Source organism: Oncorhynchus kisutch, linkage group LG18 (assembly GCF_002021735.2).
Source record: "Oncorhynchus kisutch isolate 150728-3 linkage group LG18, Okis_V2, whole genome shotgun sequence".
Lineage (NCBI taxonomy): Eukaryota > Metazoa > Chordata > Actinopteri > Salmoniformes > Salmonidae > Oncorhynchus > Oncorhynchus kisutch.
The window spans coordinates 81,530,428-81,551,059 of NC_034191.2; the positions used below are offsets into that span (position 1 = coordinate 81,530,428).

Sequence of the window (20,632 nt, forward strand, 5' to 3'; positions counted from 1 at the left end):
AATATACTACAGAGGACTACATTTCCTACTGTATATTACAGAGAACTACATTTCCTATTATATATTACAGAGAACTACATTTCCTATTATATACTACAGAGGACTACATTTCCTATTATATATTACAGAGAACTACATTTCCTACTGTATATTACAGAGAACTACATTTCCTATTATATATTACAGAGAACTACATTTCCTACTGTATATTACAGAGAGCTACATTTCCTATTATATATTACAGAGGACTACATTTCAAATATACCAAGTTTATTAGGTACACCCATCTAGTACCGGGTCAAACCCCCCTTTGCCTCCAGAACAGCCCATATTCTTTGGGGCGTGGACATATTGCTCAATTGGTAACAAGGGACCTAATGTGTGCCAGGAAAACATTCTCCACACCATTACACCACCAGCCTGTACCGTTGACACCAGGCAGGACGGGGTCATGAACTCATGCCGCTTCAGTGTTCTTCCAGATCATGTTTCTGCCATCAGTACGACGCAACAGGAACCGGGATTCATCGGACCAGGCAGTGTTCTTCCAGATCCTGATTCTGCCATCAGTACGACGCAACAGGAACCGGGATTCATCGGACCAGGCAGTGTTCTTTCAGATCCTGATTCTGCCATCAGCACGACGCAACAGGAACCAGGATTCGTCGGACCAGGCAGTGTTCTTCCAGATCCTGATTCTGCCATCAGTACGAAGCAACAGGAACCGGGATTCATCGGACCAGGCAGTGTTCTTCCAGATCCTGATTCTGCCATCAGTACGAAGCAACAGGAACCGGGATTCGTCGGACCAGGCAGTGTTCTTCCAGATCCTGATTCTGCCATCAGTACGAAGCAACAGGAACCGGGATTCGTCGGACCAGGCAGTGTTCTTCCAGATCCTGATTCTGTCATCAGTACGACGCAACAGGAACCGGGATTCATCGGACCAGGCAGTGTTCTTCCAGATCCTGATTCTGTCATCAGTACGACGCAACAGGAACCGGGATTCGTCGGACCAGGCATTGTTCTTCCAGTGTTGGTGATTGCGTGTCCACTGGAGCCTCTTGTTCTTGTTTTTAACTGATAGGAACCTGGTGTGGTCGTCTACTGAAATAGCCAATCCGTGACAAGATCAAATCAAATGTATTTATATAGCCCTTCGTACATCAGCTGATATCTCAAAGTGCTGTACAGAAACCCAGCCTAAAACCCCAAACAGCAAGCAATGCAGGTGTAGAAGCACAGTGGCTAGGAAAAACTCCCTAGAAAGGCCAATACCTAGGAAGAAACCTAGAGAGGAACCAGGCTATGTGGGGTGGCCAGTCCTCTTCTGGCTGTGCCGGGTGGAGATTATAACAGAACATGGCCAAGATGTTCAAATGTTCATAAATGACCAGCATGGTCAAATAATAATAATCACAGTAGTTGTCGAGGGTGCAGCAGGTCAGCACCTCAGGAGTAAATGTCAGTTGGCTTTTCATAGCCGATCAGTAAGAGTATCTCTACCACGTCCCTAGTGCTGTCTGGGACAGGTAGCACGTCCCTAGTGCTGTCTGAGACAGGTAGCACGTCCCTAGTGCTGTATGGGACAGGCAGCACGTCCCTAGTGCTGTCTGGGACAGGTAGCACGTCCCTAGTGCTGTCTGAGACAGGTAGCACGTCCCTAGTGCTGTATGGGACAGGCAGCACGTCCCTAGTGCTGTCTGGGACAGGTAGCACATCCCTAGTGCTTTCTGGGACAGGTAGAACGTCCCTAGTGCTGTCTGGGACAGGTAGCACGTCCCTAGTGCTGTCCGGGACAGGTAGCACGTCCCTAGTGCTGTCTTGGACAGGTAGCACATCCCTAGTGCTGTCCGGGACAGGTAGCACATCCCTAGTGCTGTCTGGGACAGGTAGCACGTCCCTTGTGCTGTCTGGGACAGGTAGCACTTCCCTAGTGCTTTCTGGGACAGGTAGCACGTCCCTAGTGCTGTCTGGGACAGGTAGCACATCCCTAGTGCTTTCTGGGACAGGTAGAACGTCCCTAGTGCTGTCTGGGACAGGTAGCACGTCCCTAGTGCTGTCCGGGACAGGTAGCACGTCCCTAGTGCTGTCTTGGACAGGTAGCACGTCCCTAGTGCTGTCCGGGACAGGTAGCACGTCCCTAGTGCTGTCCGGGACAGGTAGCACGTCCCTAGTGCTGTCTGGGACAGGTAGCACGTCCCTAGTGCTGTCTGGGACAGGTTGCACGCCCCTAGTGCTGTCCGGGACAGGTATCACATCCCTAGTGCTGTCTGGGACAGGTTGCACGCCCCTAGTGCTGTCCGGGACAGGTATCACGTCCCTAGTGCTGTCCGGGACAGGTAGCACGTCCCTAGTGCTGTCTGGGACAGCTAGCACATCCCTAGTGCTGTATGGGACAGGTAGCACGCCCCTAGTGCTGTCTGGGACAGGTAGCACATCCCTATTGCTGTCTGGGACAGGTAGCACACCCCTAGTGCTGTCTGGGACAGCTAGCACACCCCTATTGCTGTCTGGGACAGCTAGCACATCCCTAGTGTTGTCTGGGACAGCTAGCACATCCCTAGTGCTGTCTGGGACAGGTTGCACGCCCCTAGTGCTGTCTGGGACAGCTAGCACATCCCTAGTGCTGTCTGGGACAGCTAGCACATCCCTAGTGCTGTCTGGGACAGCTAGCACATCCCTAGTGCTGTCTGGGACAGGTAGCACGCCCCTAGTGCTGTCTGGGACAGGTAGCACATCCCTAGTGCTGTCTGGGACAGGTAGCACATCCCTAGTGCTGTCTGGGACAGGTAGCACATCCCTAGTGCTGTCTGGGACAGGTAGCACATCCCTAGTGCTGTCTGGGACAGGTAGCACAAGGACTGACGAGATGTTCTGAGATGCCGTTCTGCACACCACTGTTGTACTGCCCTGTTATTTTCCAGTTTGTGGCCCGCCTGTTAGCTTTCTTGCCGTTCTCCTTCGACGTCTCTCATCAACGAGCTGTTTGCTCCCACAGGACTGGCGCTGACGGGATGTTTTTTGGTTGTTTGTCGCACCATTCTCGGTAAACCCTAGACACCGTCGTGCGTTAAAAGCCCAGGAGTTCGAGTGTTTCTGAGGTACTGGAAACGGCGCGCCTGGCAGAGACAATCACACCACGCTCAAAGTCTCTTAGGTCACCAATTACCCCATTTTTAAAACTCATTCGAACAGTAAGTGAATGTCTCGATGCCTGTCTGCCTGCTTGATATAGCAGGCCACAGATTTCTAGAAAACCAGAGAATTGTAACTCTGTTGGGAGCCGCTACTACTACTACTACTACTGCTACTACTACTACTACTACTACTGCTACTACTACTACTACTACTACTACTACTACTACTACTACTGCTACTACTACTACTACTGCTACTACTGCTACTACTGCTACTACTACTACTACTACTACTACTACTACTGCTACTACTGCTACTACTACTACTACTACTACTACTACTACTACTACTACTACTACTACTACTACTACTACTACTACTACTACTACTACTACTACTACTACTACTACTACTACTACTACCAACACTACTACTACTACTACTACTACTACTACTACTACTACTGCTACTACTACTACTACTACTACTACTACTACTACTACTACTACTACTGCTACTACTACTACTGCTACTACTACTACTACTACTACTACTACTACTACTACTACTACTACTACTACTACTGCTACTACTACTACTACTACTACTACTACTACTACTACTACTACTGCTACTACTACTACTACTACTACTACTACTACTACTACTACTACTACTACTACTACTACTACTACTACTACTACTACCAACACTACTACTACCAACACTACTACTACCACTACTACTACTACTACTACTGCTACTAGCTACTACTACTACTACTACTACTACTACTACTACTGCTACTACTGCTACTGCTACTGCTACTGCTACTGCTACTACTGCTACTGCTACTGCTACTACTACTACTACTACTACTACTACTACTACTACTACTACTGCTGCTGCTACTACTACTACTACTACTACTACTACTACTACTACTACTACTACTACTACTACTGCTACTGCTACTACTACTACTACTACTACTACTACTACTACTACTACTACTACTACTGCTGCTACTACTACTACTACTACTACTACTACTACTACTGCTACTGCTACTGCTACTACTACTACTACTACTACTACTACTACTACTACTACTGCTACTGCTACTGCTACTGCTACTACTACTACTACTACTACTACTACTACTACTGCTACTACTGCTACTACTACTACTACTACTACTACTACTACTACTACTACTACTACTACTACTACTACTACTGCTACTACTACTACTACTACTGCTACTACTACTACTACTACTACTACTACTACTACTACTACTACTACTACTACTACTACTGGCCATTTTGATTAAACTGCGTAGTGGTGACTATCTAAATGTTCACATCAACATTTCATTTCAACACTTCGATAGTAAACAAGATGGATAAATATATAGATATGTTTCGGTCACTTTAAGCAAACAGACCGACACAGAGGACTAACAACATTCCAGAACCTCAGTAGCAGTAACAGACAAACAAGTGTCAGGTTTAGTCCAAAATGGCACCCTAATCCCTAGATAGTGCACTACTTTTGACCAGAACACTGGTCAAAACTAGTGCACTAAATAGGGAATAGGGTGAAATTTAGAACACAACCCTTCAGTGCACTGCCTGTCTACCTCAAGAGGCTTAACAACGGTCTACAACGGGTGCTTTCAGTGTTTCAAGTAGCTCTGAAGGAAGCTTTAAATAAATCACACAATTACCTGACAACAAACACCCAATAAAATGACTTTATTGATGATCCAATAATTCAATGATATAAAAATAAAAAAACTATCTCTATCGCTAACAATCGATCAGAATCAAGGTTTAACTAGACTAACAATCGATCAGAATCAAGGTTTAACTAGACTAACAATCGATCAGACTCAAGGTTTAACTAGACTAACAATCCATCAGACTCAAGGTTTAACTAGACTAACAATCGATCAGAATCAAGGTTTAACTAGACTAACAATCGATCAGACTCAAGGTTTAACTAGACTAACAATCCATCAGACTCAAGGTTTAAACTAGACTAACAATCCATCAGACTCAAGGTTTAACTAGACTAACAATCCATCAGACTCAAGGTTTAACTAGACTAACAATCCATCAGACTCAAGGTTTAACTAGACTAACAATCCATCAGACTCAAGGTTTAACTAGACTAACAATCCATCAGACTCAAGGTTTAACTAGACTAACAATCCATCAGACTCAAGGTTTAACTAGACTAACAATCCATCAGACTCAAGGTTAACTAGACTAACAATCCATCAGACTCAAGGTTTAACTAGACTAACAATCCATCAGACTCAAGGTTTAACTAGACTAACAATCCATCAGACTCAAGGTTAACTAGACTAACAATCCATCAGACTCAAGGTTTAACTAGACTACAATCCATCAGACTCAAGGTTTAACTAGACTAACAATCCATCAGACTCAAGGTTTAACTAGACTAAACAATCCATCAGACTCAAGGTTTAACTAGACTAACAATCCTCAGACTCAAGGTTAACTAGACTAACAATCCATCAGACTCAAGGTTTAACTAGACTAACAATCGATCAGAATCAAGGTTAACTAGACTAACAATCGATCAGAATCAGGTTTAACTAGACTAACAATCCATCAGACTCAAGGTTTAACTAGACTAACAATCCATCAGACTCAAGGTTTAACTAGACTAACAATCCATCAGACCTCAAGGTTTAACTAGACTAACAATCGATCAGACTCAAGGTTCAACTAGACTAACAATCCATCAGACTCAAGGTTTAACTAGACTAACAATCCATCAGACTCAAGGTTAACTAGACTAACAATCCATCAGACTCAAGGTTTAACTAGACTAACAATCCATCAGACTCAAGGTTTAACTAGACTAACAATCCATCAGACTCAGGTTTAACTAGACTAACAATCCATCAGACTCAAGGTTTAACTAGACTAACAATCCATCAGACTCAAGGTTTAACTAGACTAACAATCCATCAGACTCAAGGTTTAACTAGACTAACAATCCATCAGACTCAAGGTTTACTAGACTAACAATCCATCAGACTCAAGGTTTAACTAGACTAACAATCCATCAGACTCAAGGTTTAACTAGACTAACAATCCATCAGACTCAAGGTTAACTAGACTAACAATCCATCAGACTCAAGGTTTAACTAGACTAACAATCCATCAGACTCAAGGTTTAACTAGACTAACAATCCATCAGACTCAAGGTTTAACTAGACTAACAATCCATCAGACTCAAGCTTTAACTAGACTAACAATCCATCAGACTCAAGGTTTAACTAGACTAACAATCCATCAGACTCAAGGTTTAACTAGAATAACAATTCATCAGACTCAAGGTTTAACTAGACTAACAATCCATCAGACTCAAGGTTTAACTAGACTAACAATCCATCAGACTCAAGGTTTAACTAGACTAACAATCCATCAGACTCAAGGTTTAACTAGACTAACAATCCATCAGACTCAAGGTTTAACTAGACTAACAATCCATCAGACTCAAGGTTTAACTAGACTAACAATCATCAGACTCAAGGTTTAACTAGACTAACAATCCATCAGACTCAAGGTTTAACTAGACTAACAATCCATCAGACTCAAGGTAAATAGATGGGTTTAACTAGACTAACAATCCATCAGACTCAAGGTAAATAGATGGGTTTAACTAGACTAACAATCCATCAGACTCAAGGTTTAACTAGACTAACAATCCATCAGACTCAAGGTAAATAGATGGGTTTAACTAGACTAACAATCCATCAGACTCAAGGTAAATAGATGGGTTTAACTAGACTAACAATCCATCAGACTCAAGGTTTAACTAGACTAACAATCCATCAGACTCAAGGTAAATAGATGGGTTTAACTAGACTACAATCCATCAGACTCAAGGTAAATAGATGGGTTTAACTAGACTAACATCAGCAGACTCAAGGTAAATAGATGGTTTAACTAGACTAACAATCCATCAGACTCAGGTAAAATAGATGGGTTTAACTAGACTAACAATCCATCAGACTCAAGGTAAATAGATGGGTTAACTAGACTAACAATCCATCAGACTCAAGGTAAATAGATGGGTTTAACTAGACTAACAATCCATCAGACTCAAGGTAAATAGATGGGTTTAACTAGACTAACAATCCATCAGACTCAAGGTAAATAGATGGGTTTAACTAGACTAACAATCCATCAGACTCAGGTAAATAGATGGGTTTAACTAGACTAACAATCCATCAGACTCAAGGTAAATAGATGGGTTTAACTAGACCTAACAATCCATCAGACTCAAGGTAAATAGATGGGTTTAACTAGACTAACAATCCATCAGACTCAAGGTAATAGATGGGTTTAACTAGACTAACAATCCATCAGACTCAAGGTAAATAGATGGGTTTAACTAGACTAACAATCCATCAGACTCAAGGTAAATAGATGGGTTTAACTAGACTAACAATCCATCAGACTCAAGGTAAATAGATGGGTTTAACTAGACTAACAATCCATCAGACTCAAGGTAAATAGATGGGTTTAACTAGACTAACAATCCATCAGACTCAAGGTAAATGCAGTCAGGACAGAGTGAACCCGGTGCTCTCAGTCAGGACAGAGTGAACCCAGTCAGGACAGAGTGAACCCAGTGCTCTCAGTCAGGACAGAGTGAACCCAGTGCTCTCAGCCAGGACAGAGTGAACCCAGTGCTCTCAGTCAGGACAGAGTGAACCCAGTGCTCTCAGTCAGGACAGAGTGACCCAGTGCTCTAAGTCAGGATAGAGTGAACCCAGTGCTCTCAGTCAGGACAGAGTGAACCCAGTGCTCTCAGTCAGGACAGAGTGAACCCAGTGCTCTAAGTCAGGATAGAGTGAACCCAGTGCTCTCAGTCAGGACAGAGTGAACCCAGTGCTCTCAGTCAGGACAGAGTGAACCCAGTGCTCTCAGTCAGGATAGAGTGAACCCAGTGCTCTCAGTCAGGACAGAGTGAACCCAGTGCTCTCAGCCAGGACAGAGTGAACCCAGTCAGGACAGAGTGAACCCAGCCAGGACAGAGTGAACCCAGTGCTCTCAGTCAGGACAGAGTGAACCCAGTCAGGACAGAGTGAACCCAGTGCTCTAAGTCAGGATAGAGTGAACCCAGTGCTCTCAGTCAGGACAGAGTGAACCCAGTGCTCTCAGTCAGGACAGAGTGAACCCAGTGCTCTCAGTCAGGACAGAGTGAACCCAGTGCTCTCAGTCAGGACAGAGTGAACCCAGCCAGGACAGAGTGAACCTAGTGCTCTCAATCAGGACAGAGTGAACCCAGTGCTCTCAGTCAGGACAGAGTGAACCCAGTGCTCTCAGTCAGGACAGAGTGAACCCAGCCAGGACAGAGTGAACCCAGTCAGGACAGAGTGAACCCAGTGCTCTCAGTCAGGACAGAGTGAACCCAGTGCTCTCAGTCAGGACAGAGTGAACCCAGTGCTCTCAGCCAGGACAGAGTGAACCCAGTACTCTCAGTCAGGACGGAGTGAACCCAGTCAGGACAGAGTGAACACAGTGCTCTCAGTCAGGACAGAGTGAACCCAGCCAGGACAGAGTGAACCCAGTACTCTCAGTCAGGACAGAGTGAACCCAGTGCTCTAAGTCAGGACAGAGTGAACCCAGTGCTCTCAGCCAGGACATAGTGAACCCAGTCAGGACAGAGTGAACCCAGCCAGGACAGAGTGAACCCAGTCAGGACAGAGTGAACCCAGTGCTCTCAGTCAGGGCAGAGTGAACCCAGTGCTCTCAGTCAGGATAGAGTGAACCCAGTGCTCTCAGTCAGGACAGAGTGAACCCAGTGCTCTCAGTCAGGACAGTGTGAACCCAGTGCTCTCAGCCAGGACAGAGTGAACCCAGTGCTCTCAGTCAGGACAGAGTGAACCCAGTGCTCTCAGTCAGGACAGAGTGAACCCAGTGCTCTCAGCCAGGACAGAGTTAACCCAGTGCTCTCAGCCAGGACAGAGTGAACCCAATGCTCTCAGTCAGGACAGAGTGAACCCAGTGCTCTCAGTCAGGACAGAGTGAACCCAGTGCTCTCAGCCAGGACAGAGTGAACCCAGTGCTCTCAGTCAGGACAGAGTGAACCCAGTGCTCTCAGCCAGGACAGAGTGAACCCAGTGCTCTCAGTCAGGACAGAGTGAACCCAGTTAGGACAGAGTGAACCTAGTGCTCTCAGTCAGGACAGAGTGAACCCAGTCAGGACAGAGTGAACCCAGTGCTCTCAGCCAGGACAGAGTGAACCCAGTGCTCTCAGTCAGGACAGAGTGAACCCAGTGCTCTCAGTCAGGACAGAGTGAACCCAGTCAGGACAGAGTGAACCCAGTCAGGACAGAGTGAACCCAGCCAGGACAGAGTGAACCCAGTCAGGACAGAGTGAACCCAGTGCTCTCAGTCAGGACAGAGTGAACCCAGTGCTCTCAGTCAGGACAGAGTTAACCCAGTGCTCTCAGCCAGGACAGAGTGAACCCAATGCTCTCAGTCAGGACAAAGTGAACCCAGTGCTCTCAGTCAGGACAGAGTGAACCCAGTGCTCTCAGCCAGGACAGAGTGAACCCAGTGCTCTCAGTCAGGACAGAGTGAACCCAGTGCTCTCAGCCAGGACAGAGTGAACCCAGTGCTCTCAGTCAGGACAGAGTGAACCCAGTGCTCTCAGTCAGGACAGAGTTAACCCAGTGCTCTCAGCCAGGACAGAGTGAACACAATGCTCTCAGTCAGGACAGAGTGAACCCAGTGCTCTCATCAGGACAGAGTGAACCAGTGCTCTCAGCCAGGACAGAGTGAACCCAGTGCTCTCAGTCAGGACAGAGTGAACCCAGTGCTCTCAGCCAGGACAGAGTGAACCCAGTGCTCTCAGTCAGGACAGAGTGAACCCAGTCAGGACAGAGTGAACCTAGTGCTCTCAGTCAGGACAGAGTGAACCCAGTCAGGACAGAGTGAACCCAGTGCTCTCAGCCAGGACAGAGTGAACCCAGTGCTCTCAGTCAGGACAGAGTGAACTCAGTGCTCTCAGTCAGGACAGAGTGAACCCAGTCAGGACAGAGTGAACCCAGCCAGGACAGAGTGAACCCAGTCAGGACAGAGTGAACCCAGTGCTCTCAGTCAGGACAGAGTGAACCCAGTGCTCTCAGTCAGGACAGAGTTAACCCAGTGCTCTCAGCCAGGACAGAGTGAACCCAATGCTCTCAGTCAGGACAGAGTGAACCCAGTGCTCTCAGTCAGGACAGAGTGAACCCAGTGCTCTCAGCCAGGACAGAGTGAACCCAGTGCTCTCAGTCAGGACAGAGTGAACCCAGTGCTCTCAGCCAGGACAGAGTGAACCCAGTGCTCTCAGTCAGGACAGAGTGAACCCAGTCAGGACAGAGTGAACCTAGTGCTCTCAGTCAGGACAGAGTGAACCCAGTCAGGACAGAGTGAACCCAGTGCTCTCAGCCAGGACAGAGTGAACCCAGTGCTCTCAGTCAGGACAGAGTGAACCCAGTGCTCTCAGTCAGGATAGAGTGAACCCAGTGCTCTCAGTCAGGACAGAGTGAACCCAGTGCTCTCAGTCAGGACAGAGTGAACCCAGTGCTCTCAGTCAGGACAGAGTGAACCCAGTCAGGACAGAGTGAACCCAGTGCTCTCAGTCAGGACAGAGTGAACCCAGTCAGGACAGAGTGAACCCAGTGCTCCCAGTCAGGACAGAGTGAACGGCTCCATGAATAGATAATAATCTTGTCACACAGCGCACGTTGTCCTAGTAGTACAGCAGTTTATACGGGACATTGACGCAGGAATAATCTTTTTAGAACCCAACCTTGTCATTTTTAACGTAATCTTGTCATTTCCATGTGATGTTATGTGATTACAGTATTACATTAGGGTCAGTATGGTATTCAGAGTAATATGCATACCAAATGGTACCCTATTCCCTATATAGTGCACTACTTTTGACCAGAGCTCTATGGGTCTCTCTGTGGGCTCGGTTCTAAAGTAGTGCACTACATTGGGAATAGGGTACCATTTGAGATGCATATTACTCTTGAGTCCCCACAACTCTACTGTAACCTTCTCCTCATTATAAAATCATTGATCTGATCGATTAGTCAATCGGAGAGATCAATGAAGCATAATCAAGTAAAGGTTGGATGGAAGTGAAGACTGGGGGATGAAAGAGGAGGAACAGAGGAACTTCAGCCTGATTTCTGTTCATATTAAATGAAGTGAGTACTTGAACAACGGACATATTTTTTGAGACATGAAGCAGGTTTATTTCCTGTGACTTGGATGTGTTTCACAACATCACTGAACCAAAGGGAAAGCGAGTTACAGTTGAAGTCAGAAGTTTACACACACCGTCGCCAAAAACATTTAAACTCAGTTTTTCACAGTTCCTGACATATAATCCGAGTAAAAATTCCCTGTTTTAGGTCAGTTAGGATCACCACTTTATTTTAAGAATGTGAAATGTCAGAATAATAGTAGACAGAATGATTTATTTCAGCTTTTATTTCTTTCATCACATTCCCAGTGGGTCAGAAGTTTACATACACTCAATTAGTATTTGGTAGCATTGCCTTTAAATGGTTTAACTTGGGTCAAACATTTCGGGTAGCCTTCCACAAGATTCCCACAATAAGTTGTTTGAATGTTGGCCCATTTCTCCAGACAGATGTGGTGTAACTGAGTCAGGTTTTTTTAGGCCTCCTTGCTCGCACACACTTTTTCATTTCTGCCAACAAATGTTGGAATGAGGTCAGGGCTTTGTGATGGCCAGTCCAATACCTTGACTTTGTTGTCCTTAAGCCATTTTGCCGCAACTTTGGAAGTATGCTTTGGGTCATTGTCCATTCTGAAGACCCATATGCGACCAAGCTTTAACTTCCTGACTGATGTCTTGAGATGTTGCTTCAAGATATCCACATAATTTTCCTACCTCATGATGCCATCTATTTTGTGAAGTGCACCAGTCCCTCCTGCAGCAAAGCACCCCCACAACATGATGCTGCCACCCCCGTGCTTCACGGTTGGGATGGTGTTCTTCGGCTTGCAGGCCTCCCCCTTTTTCCTCCAAATATAACGATGGTCATTATGGCCAAAGCGTGGTCCCATGGTGTTTACTATTGTTTGTACAGATGAAGTGGTACCTTCAGGTGTTTGGAAATTCCTCCCAAGGATGAACCAGACTAGTGGAGGTCTACAATTTTTTTCTCTGAAGTCTTGGCTGATTTCTTTTGATTCTACCATGATGTCAAGCAAAGAGGCACTGAGTTTGAAGGTAGGCCTTGAAATACATCCTCAGATACACCTCCAATTGACTCAAATGATGGCAATTAGCCTATCAGAAGCTTCTAAAGCCATTACATAATTTTCTGGAATTTTCCAAGCTGTTTAAAGGCACAGTCAACTTAGTGAGAGAGAGGGGGAGAGAGAGAGAGAGAGAGAGGGGAGAGAGAGAGAGAGCGAGAGGGGGAGAGAGAGGGGGGGGGAGAGAGAGAAAGGAGAGAGAGAGAGGGGGGGGTGGAGAGAGAGAGAGGGGGGGAGAGAGAGAGAGGGGGAGAGAGAGATGGGGAGAGAGAGAGAGGGGGGGGAGAGAGGGGGGAGAGAGAGAGAGGGGGGAGAGAGAGAGTGCGAGAGAGAGAGAGAGGGGGGGGGGGGGGGAGAGAGAGAGAGAGAGAGAGAGAGAGAGAGAGAGAGGGGGGGAGAGAGAGAGAGAGAGAGGGGGGAGAGAGAGAGAGAGCGGGAGAGAGGGGGAGAGAGAGCGGGAGAGAGAGAGAGAGGGAGAGGGGGGGAGAGGGGGAGAGGGGGAGAGAGAGAGACAGAGAGGGGGAGAGAGAGGGAGAGAGAGAGAGGGGGGGAGAGAGAGAGAGAGAGAGAGAGAGAGAGAGAGAGAGAGAGAGAGGGAGAGAGAGAGAGTGGGGGAGAGAGAGAGGGAGAGAGAGAGAGTGGGGGAGAGAGAGAGAGGGGGGAGAGAGAGAGAGAGAGAGAGGGGGGAGATAGAGAGAGGGAGAGGGTTTAATTATAGGTGTAATTATAGGAAATATAGAAAGAGGTAGTTGTTTGGGCTAAATTATAGGTGGGCTATGTACAGGTTCAGTAATCTGTGAGCTGCTCTGACAGCTGGTGCTTAAAGCTAGTGAGGGAGATAAGTGTTTCCAGTTTCAGAGATTTTTGTGGTTTGTTCCAGTCATTGGCAGCAGAGAACTGGAAGGAGAGGCGGCCAAAGGAAGAATTGGTTTTGGGGGTCAGAGAGATATACCTGCTGGAGCGTGCTACAGGTGGGTGCTGCTATGGTGACCAGCGAGCTGAGATAAGGGGGGACTTTACCTAGCAGGGTCTTGTAGATGACATGGAGCCAGTGGGTTTGGCGACGAGTATGAAGCGAGGGCCAGCCAACGAGAGCGTACAGGTCGCAATGGTGGGTAGTATATGGGGCTTTGGTGACAAAACGGATTGCACTGTGATAGACTGCATCCAATTTGTTGAGTAGAGTGTTGGAGGGTATTTTGTAAATGACATCGCCGAAGTCAAGGATCGGTAGGATGGTCAGTTTTACAATGTTTGGCAGCATGAGTGAAGGATGCTTTGTTGCGAAATAGGAAGCCAATTCTAGATTTAATTTTGGATTGGAGATGTTTGATGTGGGTCTGGAAGGAGAGTTTACAGTCTAACCAGACACCTAATTATTTGTAGTTGTCCACGTATTCTAAGTCAGAGTCCAGAGTAGTGATGTTGGACAGGCGGATAGGTGCAGGTAGCGATCGGTTGAAGAGCATGCATTTAGTTTTACTTGTATTTAAGGGCAATTGGAGGCCACGGAAGGAGTGTTGTATGACATTGAAGCTCGTCTGGAGGTTTGTTAACACAGTGTCCAAAGAAGGGCCAGAAGTATACAGAATGGTGTCGTCTGCATATAGGTGGACAGAGTCGAAAGCCTTGAAACCAGATTGCATAGAGGAGAAGGTATGGTGGGATTCGAAATGGTCGGTAATCTGTTTGTTGACTTGGCTTTCGAAGACCTTAGAAAGGCATGGTAGTAATAGGGGTGGCAACAATTTCGGCAGATAATTTTTTAGAAAGAAAGGGTCCAGATTGTCTAACCCGGCTGATTTGTAGGGGTCCAGATTTTGCAGCTCTTTCAGAACATCAGCTGACTGGATTTGGGAGAAGGAGAAATGGGCGAGTTGCACCCCCTTGGGCGAGTTGCAGTGGGGGGTGCAGTGCTGTTGACCGGGGTAGGAGTAGCCAGGTGGAAAGCATGGCCAGCTGTAGAAAAATGCTTTTTTGAAATTCTCAGTGGTGACAGTGTTTCCTATCCTCAGTACAGTGCGCAGCTGGGAAGAGGTGTTCTTATTCTCCATGGACTTTACTTTAGTGTCCCAGAACATTTTTTTGTTAGTGTTGCAGGAAGCAAATTTCTGCTTGAAAAAGCTAGCCTTGGCTTTTCTAACTGCCTGTGTATAATGGTTTCTAGCTTCCCTGAACAGCTGCATATCACAGGGGCTGTTCGATGCTAATGCAGAACGCCATAGGATGTTTTTGTGTTGGTTAAGGGCAGTCAGGTCTGGGGAGAACCAAGGGCTATATCTGTTCCTGGTTCTAAATTTCTTGAATGGGGCATGTTTATTTAAGATGGTGAGGAAGGCATTTTTAAAGAATATCCAGGCATCCTCTACTGACGGGATGAGATCAATATCCTTCCAGGATACACCGGCCAGGTCGATTAGAAAGGCCTGCTCGCCGAAGTGTTTCAGGGAGCGTTTGACTCGCTAGCTATAGCTGGTTAGCATCTCTAGCCTACTCCAGCCAATACATCTTCGGCTCAAGAGCATCTCGGCTATACACATTATTACAGATTACAGATTAGCATTTACGTCGGTAGCCCCCCCGTAAACATACATTGCTGGATCATTCTACACTGCTCAAAAATATAAAGGGAACACTAAAATAACACATCCTAGATCTGAATGAATGAAATATTCTTATTAAATACTTTTTTCTTTACATAGTTGAATGTGCTGACAACAAAATCACACAAAAATTATCAATGGAATCAAATTTACCAACACATGGAGGTCTGGATTTGGAGTCACACTCAAAATTAAAGTGGAAAACCACACTACAGGCTGATCCAACTTTGATGTAATGTCATTAAAACAAGTCAAAGTGAGGCTCAGGAGTGTGTGTGGCCTCCACGTGCCTGTATGACCTCCCTACAACGCCTGGGCATGCTCCTGATGAGGTGGCGGATGGTCTCCTGAGGGATCTCCTCCCAGACCTGGACTAAAGCATCCGCCAACTCCTGGACAGTCTGTGGTGCAACGTGGTGTTGGTGGACGGAGCGAGACATGATGTCCCAGATGTGCTCAATTGGATTCAGGTCTGGGGAACGGGCGGGCCAGTCCATAGCATCAATGCCTTCCTCTTGCAGGAACTGCTGACACACTCCAGCCACATGAGGTCTAGCATTGTCTTGCATTAGGAGGAACCCAGGTCCAACCGCACCAGCATATGGTCTCACAAGGGGTCTGAGGATCTCATCTCGATACCTAATGGCAGTCAGGCTACCTCTGGCGAGCACATGGAGGGCTGTGCGGCCCCCCAAAGAAATGCCACCCCACACCATGACTGACCCACCGCCAAACCGGTCATGCTGGAGGATGTTGCAGGCAGCAGAACGTTCTCCACAACGTCTCCAGACTCTGTTATGTCTGTCACGTGTGCTCAGTGTGAACCTGCTTTCATCTGTGAAGAGCGCAGGGCGAATTGGCAAATTTGCAAATCTTGGTGTTCTCTGGAAAATGCCAAACGTCCTGCACGGTGTTGGGCTGTAAGCACAACCCCCACCTGTGGACATCGGGCCCTCATACCACCCTCATGGAGTCTGTTTCTGACCGTTTGAGCAGACACATGCACATTTGTGGCCTGCTGGAGGTCATTTTGCAGGGCTCTGGCAGTGCTGCTCCTTGCACAAAGGCAGATGTAGCGGTCCTGCTGCTGGGTTGTTGCCCTCCTACGGCCTCCTCCACGTCTCCTGATGTACTGGCCTGTCTCCTGGTAGCGCCTCCATTCTCTGGACACTACGCTGACAGACACAGCAAACCTTCTTGCCACAGCTCGCATTGATGTTCCATCCTGGATGAGCTGCACTACCTGAGCCACTTGTGTGGGTTGTAGACTCCGCCTCATACTACCACTAGAGTGAAAGCACCGCCAGCATTCAAAAGTGACCAAAACATCAGCCAGGAAGCATAGGAACTGAGAAGTGGTCTGTGGTCACCACCTGCAGAACCACTCCTTTATTGGGGGTGTCTTACTAATTGCCTATAATTTCCACCTGTTGTCTATTCCATTTGCACAACAGCATGTGAAATGTATTGTCAATCAGTGTTGCTTCCTAAGTGGACAGTTTGATTTCACAGAAGTGTGATTGACTTGGAGTTACATTGTGCTGTTTAAGTGTTCCCTTTATTTTTTTGAGCAGTGTATATTACAGAGGACTACATTTATATATACACAGTGCCTTGCGAAAGCGAATAATTTTGCACGCCCAATTTTTCAGATTTTGATTTGTTAAAAAAGTTTGAAATATCCAATAAATGTCGTTCCACTTCATGATTGTGTCCCACTTGTTGTTGATTCTTCACAAAATACAGTTTTATATCTTTATGTTTGAAGCCTGAAATGTGGCAAAAGGTCGCAAAGTTCAAGGGAGCCGAATAATTTCGCAAGGCACTGTATATACGGGACACGACAAGATGAGGACAAAAGACGTCTGACTGCTATGCCATCTTAGTGGCAAGATACTCTATCTGATACTCTACGCAAATAACTATCTCTATCCCTCCCTCTACCATCCCTCCATACCTGCATGATGAACTCCCTGCGTCGGGGCATGCCTCTCTCAGACAGCAAGAGGTATTCCGGTTCTTTCTCCTTCTTGGCCTGTTGTATCTGAGCCAGTCTACTGATGGGGTTCATCCCCTGGCCATAATCAGGACCTGTCTGAGGGGCAGAGAGTGTTGAAATGCACTTTAAATAGTTGGATTTATAAAGTTACATGGTTGTTTGGTGGTTGAGCCCCCCAGCCCCTGTCTCCCCCCCCAGCCAGACAGGTCTCCACCCCCAGCCCCTGTCTCCCCCCCCAGCCAGACAGGTCTCCACCCCCAGCCCCTGTCTCCCCCCCCAGCCAGACAGGTCTCCACCCCCAGCCCCTGTCTCCCCCCCCAGCCAGACAGGTCTCCACCCCCAGCCCCTGTCTCCCCCCCCAGCCAGACAGGTCTCCACCCCCAGCCCCTGTCTCCACCCCCAGCCAGACAGGTCTCCACCCCCAGCCCCTGTCTCCCCCCCCAGCCAGACAGGTCTCCACCCCCAGCCCCTGTCTCCACCCCCAGCCAGACAGGTCTCCACCCCCAGCCCCTGTCTCCACCCCCAGCCAGACAGGTCTCCACCCCCAGCCAGACAGGTCTCCATTCCCAGCCCCTGTCTCCACCCCCAGCCCCTGTCTCCACCCCAGCCCCTGTCTCCCCCCCCCAGCCAGACAGGTCTCCACCCCCAGCCCCTGTCTCCACCCCAGCCCCTGTCTCCATCCCCAGCCCCTGTCTCCACCCCCAGCCCCTGTCTCCACCCCAGCCCCTGTCTCCATTCCCAGCCCCTGTCTCCATTCCCAGCCCTTGTCTCCACCCCCAGCCCCTGTCTCCATTCCCAGCCCCTGTCTCCACCCCAGCCCCTGTCTCCATTCCCAGCCCCTGTCTCCACCCCCAGCCCCTGTCTCCATTCCCAGCCCTTGTCTCCATCCCCAGCCCCTGTCTCCACCCCCAGCCCCTGTCTCCATTCCCAGCCCCTGTCTCCATCCCCAGCCCCTGTCTCCATTCCCAGCCCCTGTCTCCATCCCCAGCCCCTGTCTCCATCCCCAGCCCCTGTCTCCATTCCCAGCCCCTGTCTCCACCCCAGCCCCTGTCTCCATTCCCAGCCCCTGTCTCCACCCCAGCCCCTGTCTCCATTCCCAGCCCCTGTCTCCATTCCCAGCCCCTGTCTCCACCCCCAGCCCCTGTCTCCATTCCCAGCCCCTGTCTCCACCCCAGCCCCTGTCTCCATTCCCAGCCCCTGTCTCCAGCCCCAGCCCCTGTCTCCCCCCCCAGCCCCTGTCTCCATTCCCAGCCCCTGTCTCCACCCCCAGCCCCTGTCTCCATCCCCAGCCCCTGTCTCCACCCCCAGCCCCTGTCTCCACCCCCAGCCCCTGTCTCCATCCCCAGCCCCCTCTCCTCCCCCAGCCCCTGTCTCCATCCCCAGCCCCCTCTCCTCTCCCAGCCCCTGTCTCCATCCCCAGCCCCTGTCTCCACCCCCAGCCCCTGTCTCCACCCCCAGCCCCTGTCTCCACCCCCAGCCCCTGTCTCCCTCCCCAGCCCCTGTCTCCATCCCAGCCCCTGTCTCCAGGTCCAGCCCCTGTCTCCAACCCCAGCCCCTGTCTCCACCCCCAGCCCCTGTCTCCATCCCCAGCCCCTGTCTCCACCCCCAGCCCCTGTCTCCACCCCCAGCCCCTGTCTCCATCCCCAGCCCCTGTCTCCACCCCCAGCCCCTGTCTCCATCCCCAGCCCCTGTCTCCACCCCCAGCCCCTGTCTCCACCCCCAGCCCCTGTCTCCATCCCCAGCCCCTGTCTCCGTCCCCAACCCGTCTCCATCCCCAGCCCCTGTCTCCAGCCCCAGCCCCTGTCTCCATCCCCAGCCCCTGTCTCCAGGTCCAGCCCCTGTCTCCATCCCCAGCCCCTGTCTCCACCCCCAGCCCCTGTCTCCACCCCAGCCCCTGTCTCCATCCCCAGCCCCTGTCTCCACCCCCAGCCCCTGTCTCCATCCCCAGCCCCTGTCTCCATCCCCAGCCCCTGTCTCCACCCCCAGCCCGTCTCCATCCCCAGCCCCTGTCTCCATCCCCAGCCCCTGTCTCCACCCCCAGCCCCTGTCTCCACCCCCAGCCCCTGTCTCCACCCCCAGCCCCTGTCTCCATCCCCAGCCCCTGTCTCCATCCCCAGCCGCTGTCTCCATCCCCAGCCCATTTCCAAGCCCCAATCCTGGTACCTTGAGGATGGTCTTGGGGCGTTTCTTGTAGTGTAGTTTGGGTTTCTCCACTAACGGGGTGAAGGGGAGTTTCTTGAGGTCCAGGAGAATGGAGAGAGCAGCCCTCTTCTTAGACAGCTTCTTACTGTTCCCCTCGCCCTCTGCTGAGAACTCCCCCACAGACACACGGGTCAGGAAGCTCTTCATGTGAGGGGGGCCGCTTTCCTTCAAGACCTGGGGAAGGGGGAGAGAGGAGAGGAAGCTCTTCATTTCAAGGTCCTTTATGAACTAGGGAGACCTGGGGATTTGATGTGGACAGAATATGAGGTTTTATGAGCTAGGGAGACCTGGGGATTTGATGTGGACAGAATATGAGGTTTTATGAGCTAGGGAGACCTGGGGATTTGATGTGGACAGAATATGAGGTTTTATGAGCTAGGGAGACCTGGGGATTTGATGTGGACAGAATATGAGGTTTTATGAGCTAGGGAGACCTGGGGATTTGATCAGAATATGAGGTTTGTCCTTCTGAAGGAGAGGCCTCCCTGTGAGTGTGTGGATGTGTTGTGGATACAATCATAGGAGGAAGGAGGTAGAGGGGGGCAGAGGTGGAGGAAGGGGGAGGGAAGTAGGGGGATAGAGGAGGGCAGAGGAGGGAGGTAGAGGGTGGAGGAGGGAGGTAGAGGAGGGTAGAAGGAGGTAGAGGAGGGAGATAGAGGAGGGTGGAGGGAGTTAGAGGAAGGATGTAGAGGAGGGTAGAGGGAGGTATAGGAGGGTAGAGGGAGGTATAGGAGGGTAGAGGGAGGTAGAGGAGGGTGGAGGGAGGTAGAGGAGGGTGGAGGGAGGTAGAGGAGGGTAGAGGAGGGAGGTAGAGGAGGGTAAGAGGGAGGTAGAGGAGGGTGTAGGGAGGTAGAGGAGGGTGGAGGGAGGTAGATGAGGGTAGAGGAGGGAGGTAGAGGAGGGTAAAGGGAGGTGGAGGGAGGTAGATGAGGGTAGAGGAGGGAGGTAGATGAGGGTAGAGGAGGGAGGTAGATGAGGTAGAGGAGGGTAAAGGAGGGAGGTAGAGGAGGGGTAGAGGAGGGAGGTAGAGGAGGGTAGAGGAGGGTGGAGGGAGGTATAGGAGGAGGGTAGAGGATGGAGGTAGAGGATGGAGGTAGAGGAGGGTGGAGGAGGGAGGTAGAGGAGGGTAGAGGATGGAGGTAGAGGAGGGTGGAGGAGGGAGGTAGAGGAGGGTGGAGGAGGGAGGTAGAGGAGGGTAGAGGATGGAGGTAGAGGAGGGATGTAGAGGAGAGGGAGGTAGAGGAGGGATGTAGAAGAGGGTAGAGGAGGGCAGAGGAGGGTGGGGGGAGGTAGAGGAGGGTAGAGGGAGGTAGAGGAGGATAGAGGAGGGAGGTAGATGAGGGAGG

General features: G+C 49.4%; 1 protein-coding gene across 1 annotated transcript in view; it reads right to left on the reverse strand.

Moving 5' to 3' along the window:
- stau2 (staufen double-stranded RNA binding protein 2) overlaps window positions 1-20,632 on the reverse strand; it is a 312,363-nt gene that overhangs the window by 203,920 nt on the left and 87,811 nt on the right. The window contains exons 9-10 of the mRNA XM_031796896.1: window positions 19,248-19,460; window positions 17,043-17,180 (exon numbers count right to left, since the gene is read on the reverse strand). Coding sequence (XP_031652756.1) covers window positions 17,043-17,180; window positions 19,248-19,460 — 351 coding nt within the window. The remainder of the gene's footprint in view (window positions 1-17,042; window positions 17,181-19,247; window positions 19,461-20,632) is intronic.